Source organism: Mastomys coucha, unplaced genomic scaffold (assembly GCF_008632895.1).
Source record: "Mastomys coucha isolate ucsf_1 unplaced genomic scaffold, UCSF_Mcou_1 pScaffold3, whole genome shotgun sequence".
In the NCBI taxonomy this organism is placed as follows: Eukaryota; Metazoa; Chordata; class Mammalia; order Rodentia; family Muridae; genus Mastomys; species Mastomys coucha.
The window spans coordinates 15,744,043-15,753,922 of record NW_022196909.1 but is presented as its reverse complement, the minus strand read 5'-3'; the positions used below and the strand labels follow the sequence as shown (position 1 = coordinate 15,753,922).

Genomic DNA, 9,880 nt, shown 5'->3' with positions numbered 1-9,880 from the left:
AGAAGAAATCACCAAAGACAGACTTCAAAAAAAAGGTTAGAAGAAGTCAACAGAAAAAGTATTTCATTTTTACAACTGTGAAGATTTTAACTGTAAACTTAACCTAGAAACCAACAGGAAGTGAATCTTGATGAGAAATGTGTGCATGTCCTTGGGAAATTGCTTCGATTTTTAACTGATACACAAAGACCCCAAACATTGTGCGTGTATGATGCCCTAGACAGGGAGTTGTGAATGTGGTATTTTAAGTTCCATATTTAACTTCCCCATCAAAACGGACTATAACCTGGAATCATCAAGCAAATAAATCCTTTCCTTGCATCTGCTGCCATTTGTCACAGCAACAGAAATAAAACTGGAGCAACCATATAAAGAACCAGCACAGATAAGACAATGAAAATATTCCAATATTGCACAAACTCTGAAATACATTTGACACAGTTCTGCTCCCAAGCATTTTTAGTAAGGGATATTCACCTTCTACTATACACAGCACTTCATACTGATTACAACTGTTTTTGCAACAAAAATTAGAATTTCTAAAATACGTATAATCCAATATATTCTCCATTTATTTATCCCTCACCTATATGTTCAAGGAGTATTGAGTACCAGTTTTATAAGATATTAATGGATTCATTGAACTTTAGAACTATTCAGAGGAATAGGCATATAACTCAGTCAATAAACTACTTACTTTAAAAGTATAAGAAATTGAATTTCCATAATTTCTTTCTCAGCCTGTTTATCCTTTGTGTAGAGGAAGGCCACTGATTTGTGTGAGTTAATTTTATATCCAGCTACTTTGCTGAAGTTGTTTATCAGGTTTAGGAGCTCTCTGGTGGAATTTTGGGGGTCACTTAAGTATACTATCAAATCATCAGCAAATAGTGATAATTTGACTTCTTCCTTTCCAATTCGTATCCCTTTGGTCTCCTTTTGTTGTCTAATTGCTCTGGCTAGGACTTCAAGTACAATATTGAATAGGTAGGGAGAGAGTGGGCAGCCTTGTCTAGTCCCTGATTTTAGTGGGATTGCTTCAAGTTTCTCTCCATTTCCTTTGATGTTGGCTACTGGTTTTCTGTATATTGCTTTTACTATGTTTAAGTATGGGCCTTGAATTCCTGATTTTTCCAAAACTTTTATCATGAAGGGATGTTGGATTTTGTCAAATGCTTTCACAGCATCTAATGAGATGATCATATGGTTTTTTCTTTGAGTTTGTTTATATAGTAAATTATGTTGATGTATTTCTATATACTGAACCATCCCTGCATCCCTGGGATAAAGCCTACTTAATCATGGTGGATGATCGTTTTGATGTGTTCTTTGATTCAGTTTGCAACAATTTTATTGAGTATTTTTGCATCGATATTCATAAGGGAAATTGGTCTGAAGTTTTCTTTCTTTGTTAAGGTCTTTGTGTGGTTTAGATATAAGAGTAATTGTGGCTTCATAGAATGAATTGGGTAGAATGCCTTCTATTTCAATTTTGTGGAATAGGTTGAGGAGTATTGGTATTAGGTCTTCATTGAAGGTTTGATAAAACTCTGCAACTAAACCCATCCGGTCCTGGGCTTTTTTTGGCTGGGAGACTATTAATAACCGTTTCTATTTCATTAGCAGATATGGGACTGTTTAGATCATTGATCTGCTCTTGATTTAACTTTGATACCTGGTATCTATCTAGAAAATTGTCCATTTCGTCCAGGTTTTCCAGTTTTTTTGAGTATAGGCTTTGGTAGTAGGATCTCATGATTTTTTTTATTTCCTCAGTGTCTGGTGTTATGTCTCCCATTTCATTTCTGATCTTATTAATTAGTATACTGTTTCTGTGTCCTCTAGTTAGTCTGGCTCAGGGTTTATCTATTTTGTTGATTTTCTCAAAGAACCACAAAGGATAAACAGGCTGAGAAAGAAATTAGGGAAACAACACCCTTCACAATAGTCACAAATAATATAAAATACATTGGTGTGACTCTAACTAAGCAAGTAAAAGATCTGTTTGACAAAAACTTCAAGTCTCTGAAGAAGGAAATTGAAAAAGATCTCAGAAGATGGAAAGATCTCCTATGCTCGTGGATTGGCAGGATTAATATAGTAAAAATGGCCATCTTACCGAAAGCAATCTACAGATTCAATGCAATCCCCATCAAAATTTCAACTCAATTCAACTCAACACAGAATTACAAAGAAGAATTTGCAAATTCATCTGGAATAGCAAAAAACCCAAGATAGCCAAAACTATTCTCAACAATAAAGGAACCTCTGGTGGAATCACAATCCCGGACCTTAAGCTGTACTACAGAGCAATTGTGATAAAAACTGCATGGTATTGGTACAGTGACAGGCAGGTAGATCAATGGAATAGAATTGAAGACCCAGAAATGAACCCACAAACCTATGGTCACTTGATCTTTGACAAAGGAGCTAAAACCATACAGTGGAAAAAAGACAGCATTTTCAACAAATGGTGTTGGCTCAACTGGCAGTTAGCATGTAGAAGAATGCAAATCGATCCATTCCCATCTCCTTGTACAAAGCTCAAGTCCAAGTAGATCAAGGACCTCCACATAAAACCAGATACACTCAAACTAATAGAAAAGAAAGTGGGGAAAAAAAAGAAAGTGGGAAAAAGCCTCAAGCACATAGGCACAGGGGAAATTTTCCTGAACAGAACACCAATAGTTTATGCTCCAAGATCAAGAATTGACAAATGGGATCTCATAAAATTGCAAAGCTTCTGTAAGGCAAAGGACACTGTCGATAGGATGAAAAGGCAACCAACAAATTGGGAAAAGATCTTTACCAATTCTATATCTAACAGAGGGCTAATATAAGAACTCAAGAAGTTAGACTCCAGAGAACTAAATAACCCTATTAAAAAATGGGGTACAGAGCTAAACAAAGAATTCTTAATTGACGAATACCAAATGGCTGAGAAACACCTAAAGAAATGTTCAACATTCTTAGTCATCAGGGATATGCAAATCAAAACAGCCCTGAGATTCCATCTCACACCAGTCAGAATGGCTAGGATAAAATACTCAGGTGACAGCAGATGCTGTAGATGTAGTGGAGAAAGAGGAACACTCCTTCATTGCTGGTGGGACTGCAAGCTAGTACAACCACTCTCGAAATCAGTTTGGCAGTTCCTCAGTAAACTGGACATAGTCCTACCAGAGCATCAAGCTATACCACTCCTGGGCATATACCCAGAAGATGCTCCAACATGAAATAAGGACACATGCTTCACTATGTTCATAGCAGCCTTATTTATATAGCCAGAAACTGGAAACAACCCAGATGTCCCTCAACAGAGGAATGTATACAGAAAATGTGATACATCTACACAATGGAGTACTATTCAGCTATTAAAAACAATGAATTTATGAAATTCTTGGGGAAATGGATGGATCTGGAGAATATCATCATCCTGAGTGAGGAAACCCAAATCACAAAAAAATACACATGGTATGCATTCTCTGATAAGTGGATATTAGCCCAGAAGATAGGAATACATAAAGTACAAACTACAAACCACAAGAAACTCAAGAAAAAGGAAGACCAAGGTGTGGATACTTCATTCCTTCTTAAAAGAGAGACAAAGTACCCATGGAAGGAGTTGTAGAGATTAACTATGGAGCAGAGACCAAAGGAAGGACAATTCAGAGACTGCTCCAACTGGGAATCCTTCCCATATTCAATCATCAAATCTAGACAATATTGTGGATGCCAGCAAGTGCTGGATGACAGGAGCCTGAGATAGCAGTCATCTGAGAGGCTCTGCCAGTGCCCGACTAATATAGAAGTAGAGGCTCACAGCCATCCATTGGATTGAGTACAGGGTCCTTAATGAAGGAGCTAGAGAAAGGACCCAAGGAGCTGAAGGGTTTGTAGCCCCTTAGGACAAACAACAATATGAACTAACCAGTACCCCCAGAGCTCCCAGGGACTAAATCTCCAACCAAAGAGTAGACATGGTGGGACTCATGGCTCCAGCTGCATATGTATAGCAGAGGATGGCCAAGTCAGTCATCAATGGGAGGAGAGGCTCTTGGTCCTGTGAAGGTTCTATGTCCCAGTGTAGAGGAATGCCAGGACCACAAAGCAGGAGTGGGTGGGTTGGTGAGCAGCGGGAGGAGTGGAGAGAAAGGATTTGTTTGTTTGTCTGTTTGTTTGCTTGTTGTTTGTTTTGGAGGGGAAAACGGGAAAGAAGATATCATTTAGAGGAAAAAATGGGGTACAGGGCTAAACGGAGAATTCTCAATAGATTAATGTAAAATGGCTGAGAAACACCTAAAGAAATGTTCATCATCCTTATTCATCAGGAAAGTGCAAATCAAAATGACTGTGAGGTTCCATCTTACACACATCAGAATGGCCAAGACCAAAACCTAAAGGGACAGCACATGCTGGTGAGGTTATGGAGCAAAGAGAACATTCCTCTACTACTGATTGGAGTACAAACTTGTACAACCACTCTGGAAATCAATTTGATGGTTTCTCAGAAAATTAGGAATATACTCCATCATACCACAAGGACAGGTGGTCAACTATGTTTATAGCAGCTTTATTTCTAATAGCCAGGAACTAGAAACAATCTAGATGTCCCTCAACTAAAGAATGAATAAAGAAAATATAGTTTGTTTACACAATGGAATCCTACTCAGCCATTAAAAACAAGAACATCATGAATTTCACAGGCAAATGGATGAGTGAGGTAACCCAGACTCAAAAGGACATGCATGGTATGTACTCACTCTTAAGTATATAATAGTCATAAATTACAGGTTGGCCATAACAGACCCAAAGAAGTTGAATAAGAAGGAGAGTTCAAGGGAGGATACTGAATCCTTCTCAGCAGAATCAAAATAGATATCGGAGGTCAATGAAAGGAGAGGACTGGGTGGGAAAGGGGATTGGGAGCAGAGTGAGGTGAGGGTGGGGGATCAGGAGGAGTGAGAACAGGGGAGTAAGAAGTGAAATGGCCAGGGGGCAATCTCTAGGGCATACTAGAGACCTGAGATGGGGAGGCCCCAAGGCAATCTATGGGGGAGCTGTAGCTGAGACTCCTAGCAGGTAGAGAATATAGATAATGAAGTGGCCACCTCCTGTAATCAAGCAAGACTTCCAGTGGAGGGAAGAGCAGCAAGTCACCCACAAAACCTTCAAACCAATATGTGCCCTGCACAAAAGATGTGCAAGCACGAACATAGAACAAAGACTGTGGGAATGGCCAACCAATGACTTCCCCAACTTGAGACCCATCTCTTGGACAAGAACCAATCCCTCACACTATTAATTTGAAGACAGGAGCCTAGCATAATTGTCCTCTGAGAGGCTCTACCCAGCAGCCAAACGGAAAGAAAAGCAAAGACCCACAGTCAAACATTAGATGGAGCTCAGGGAGTCTTGTTGAAGAGACTGGAGAAGGATTGAGGAACCTGAAGAGGACAAAGACTCCACAGGAAGAACAACAGAGTCAACTAATCTGGACCCTTGGGGGCTCCCAGAGACTGAACCACCAACCAAAGAGTAAGGACGGGCTGAACCCCTGCACATATGTAACAGGTGAGCAGCTTGGTCCTGAACAACAGAAGCAGGGGCTCTCCCTGAATCTGTTGCCTGCCTACCTGTGCATACAGTTCCCCTAAATGGACAGCCTTCATCTGGCCTCAGTGGGAGATGCTGTGCCTAGTCCTGCAGTAAACTGATGTGGGTGTGTTGGGGGGAGGTAAAGAAGGTAGCAAGAGGGGGTGGAAGGGTGATACCTAGAGCAGAGTATCAAAGAAGAAGAGGAGGGGAACTGGGAAAAGAGGGGGATCTGATATTGGGATGTAAAGTGAATAAACAAAAAATTTTCTAGCATCATTTATCATACAAATACTTGAAAAAAATCTCAAAAGTCACACAGAAGTACTAAATATCCCAGGGAGTCAAAGCAATTCTTATCAAAAATTTAGTCTGGAAGAATCTGATTTCACCTTATTCTCTAGGGCCAAAGTAACAGAACCTCATGGTTCCAAGTCAAACAAATACAAATACAACCACACTGGAGAAGACAATCCATTCAATAAAGAGTACAGGGACAACTGATACCTTGGTGTACAAGATGAAGAAGTGTGTGTGTGTTTGTGTGTGTGTGTGTGTGTGTGTGTGTGTGTGTGTGTGTATGTGTGTATCATTTCAAATGGATCCAATATCTCAGAATAGTACTCTGAAACTGCTAGAGCAAAATTTAGGGAAGACACTTCAAGATATGCTTCTCAATAGGACTCTTGCTCAGGAAATAAAACCAACAGTCAACAAATGGGACCTCATGTTAAAACCATCTGTACAACAAGGCCAACAGTAAACTGAATGCAGACAGCCTGCATAACAGGAGAGAAATCTGTGCTAGCTATAAATCAGAGAGAAGATTAATACCTAGAATATACAAGCAAAAACAAAAACAAAACAATAGGAAATCAACCACCCCAATCAAAAAGTGTGCCAGTTAAAGAATGACAGTTCTCAAAAGTTGAAACAGAAATTATCAAAGAATGTATGAAAAAGTCAGCCTCACTAATCATCGGAGAAATGCCAACTAAAACACACCAAGGTTCTTTCTCATGTCAATCAGAATGGCAGTGACAAAGGAAGCAAGCAATGAACTGGAATGGAGAAATGGGTCAGCTGTTAAAAGCACTGGTTGCTCTTCCAGAGGAGCTGGGCTAAGTTCCTAGCATCCATGTGGTGGTTCACAACCATCTCAGAGAATCCAACGTCTTTTTCTGGCCTCCACAGGCACCAGGCATACATGTAGGACACAGACATACAAATAAACAAAACACCCATACTGGTTAAAATAAAGGCAATAAGAAGATAAAAATGAAGTAACAAACTCAAGAAAGGCATGGATAGAAGGTAACCCTAAAATTGCTGCTGGAAATGTGAATTAGCCCTGGAACTATGGAAATCAGTATGGAGGTTCCTCAGAAAACACAAAACAAGAATACCATATGATCCAGATATGCCATTCCTGGTGGATGTCCAAAAGAACTCCCAGTCATTTGTACCACAGACATTTTTACATGTCAGTCTTATTAACATATCATCGACAATGGCTGTGTGAGTATGTGTGTGTGTGTGTGTGCGTGTGTGTGTGTATATGTGTGTGTGTGTAATTAATAGTGTTTTCAGACACTAAGCAAAATGAATTTATGCCATTCTCAGGAAAATAGATTCAACTAGAGAGAACCATATTGAGAAACTAAGCCAGTGTCAGACAAATATGTCTTCTCTAAATTTTAGTTCCTGTACTTCATACACATAAAATCATATGTCTATAGATACATATAAATCATGTACATACAAATATACATATATACCTGTGAATTACATGGCATATCATATATTATTATATATAATAATTATATATTTGATATCACATATGTATGTATGTATGTATGTATGTATATATATGATATTAAAGTAGAGGCCAAACCATCTAGGAGAATAAAGGAGAATGGAATAGAAAGTAAGGAAGGAAGAATAGAGAGGTATGGTAAGGGTGAAATGTGCTCACCACTTTATATATATGCACATTTAAAAATCTGTATATATGGGAAGAGATAGGAGAGAAGCCCAGAGAGTCAGGAAAATGAGTAGAAATGTGTGGCAGTTTGGGTTGAGGAGCAGGGGGAACCACTAGAAAGTCCCAGACGCCAGGGAAGCGAGAGGTTCCCAGGACCCAATAGGGATGACATTGGCCAAAATATCCAACAGAGGGGAAAGAGAACCTGAAGAGACCACTTCCAGTAGACAGGCACAGTCCCCAGTTCAGGGATGGGGCCATCAACCAAACTGAAAATTTTTAACCCCGAGTTGTTCCTGTCTAAACAGAAACAAAAAATGGAGCAGAGACTGAAGGAAAGGCCATACAGAGATCACCGCACTTTGGGATCCATCCCATCTGTAGACAACAAACACGGACACTATTGGTGATGCCAAGAAGTACTCCCAGAGTACTTCAAGTATGGCTGTCCTCTGAGAGGCTCTGCCAGCATCTGACTAAGACAGATGGCAATACAGCCAACCATTGGACTGAGCCCAGGGACCCCAATGGAAGAGTTAAGGGGAAAGACTGAAGGAGCTGAAGGGGAGTGCAACCCAGAGGAAGAACAACAATATCAACTAACTGGACTCCCCAAAGTTCCTAGGTACTAAACCACCAACTAAAGAGTATATGGCTCTAGCTACATATGTAGCAGAGGATTGCCTTATCTGGCATCAGTGGGAGGAGAGGCCCTTGGTCCTGTGGAAGCTTGATGCTCCAGCACAGGGAGATGCTAGAGGGGTGAGGTGGGAGTGGGTGGGTTGGGGACTGCCCTCTTAAAGACAAGGTGTAGAGGGAATTGGATGTGAGATTGAGAAGAGAAGACTGGGAAGAGGGACAATATTTGAAATATAAATAAACAAAATAACCAAAAAAACAAGTAATATATAAAATGAATACAATGAAAAATTTAAATTAGATCTTTTAAAAAACTTTAAGACATTACTAGGCTGTTTTTGATAAGAAAGCTAGCCATTTTGATATACGTAATAGAGAAAACAATGCTTACCACAATGCTTTGGATGTCCCGAAACTTCATCAGCTTTCATAGCCTCACATAATTCCAAGTACTGAACACACTGCTGAACTGCTGTAGTTATCTGAGGAAGAAATAATTAACAACTGATTAGTTCCAGAAACACATAGTGTCCAAAACATTAAACATCAATCAAAGCTATTAAGAAGTCTACTGAGAGGAACGGGGATAGCGTAAGGGCAAGATGTAGCTTCTAGGCTTTCCCAGTATCATGGCAGATCCAGAAGGACTTGCCACTGGAGGAATCAGATTTAATAAGGCTAAGGTAAGGTTTTAGTTGTTTTTTTTTTTTTAACTTATATTGCATTATGATGAGAAAAGTTACATGATTTAAATTTATCTGAATTTGTTAACATTTAAAAACATATTTTAAGTAAATAGAATTAAATCACATTCTTGTTTCCCGTTCCCCAACTCCTCCCAGAGACCTCCCCTTCAATACCTACAATATCTATTTTTGTCATATCTTTAAACTTTATAAAATATTAGAACAATAAAAATGAGTATTATAAAAGTTGTTTGATATAAAACAACAATCAATTTAACATAGTTATATAGATGCTTGTCTATAGCAATATTGAAAATACATACATTTTTCTCAATATAAATTTTAATAACTCCAAACATATTAACTGTATATTTCAAAATAATACATCACTATTAATATTTTCTTATATGAAGTCTTTTTGTTTGTTTGTTTCTTTGTTTTTTTGTATTTAGTAGAGCTTAAAATCTTGACTCTTACTGTGGTACAAGCCCAAAATAAGAACAATTTTTAGACAGTGGATTTCATTGTAATAAGGCTGTACTTCAATGACCCTCAAATCACCACAGGATTTTACCTCCGTCATAGCTAAGATGAGAGTTGACAGTTCTACTGAGCCAAGGGACAAATTGTAGGCACCATTTTTGGATACAGACTTCCTGCTTTGGTCAAAACTTATTCTCAGCCCACAGAGGACAGGTTACATTCATTTAAGAAATGGTGTAGGTATTAAGATGGTCATTCACCAACTGTTTCAATGAACAATGGTTCTGCTTGGAGGGTGGCACAGACATTAGGAGAGGGTAAAAATCTGGTTCATTAGCAGCAATAAATCTAAACAAATTTGGTTGAACAGCAGCAGCGTTAGCGGTACTTGTTGTTGTAGTCTGTGGTGGATGCAGCTTCTCCAATTCTGTGTCTCTTATCTATATGCTATGTTGTTTGAAAGTTAGGTTAGCCACTAAGTGTCATACATCAT

At 38.9% G+C, this 9,880-nt stretch overlaps 1 protein-coding gene across 2 annotated transcripts in view; it reads right to left on the bottom strand.

Moving 5' to 3' along the window:
- The window catches only part of Tbc1d32 (TBC1 domain family member 32), a 223,553-nt gene that overhangs the window by 165,966 nt on the left and 47,707 nt on the right, over positions 1–9,880 (bottom strand). For both annotated transcript variants that reach the window (XM_031348714.1, XM_031348713.1), the window contains exon 11: positions 8,610–8,700. In XM_031348714.1, the coding sequence (XP_031204574.1) occupies positions 8,610–8,700 (91 nt within the window). The remainder of the gene's footprint in view (positions 1–8,609; positions 8,701–9,880) is intronic.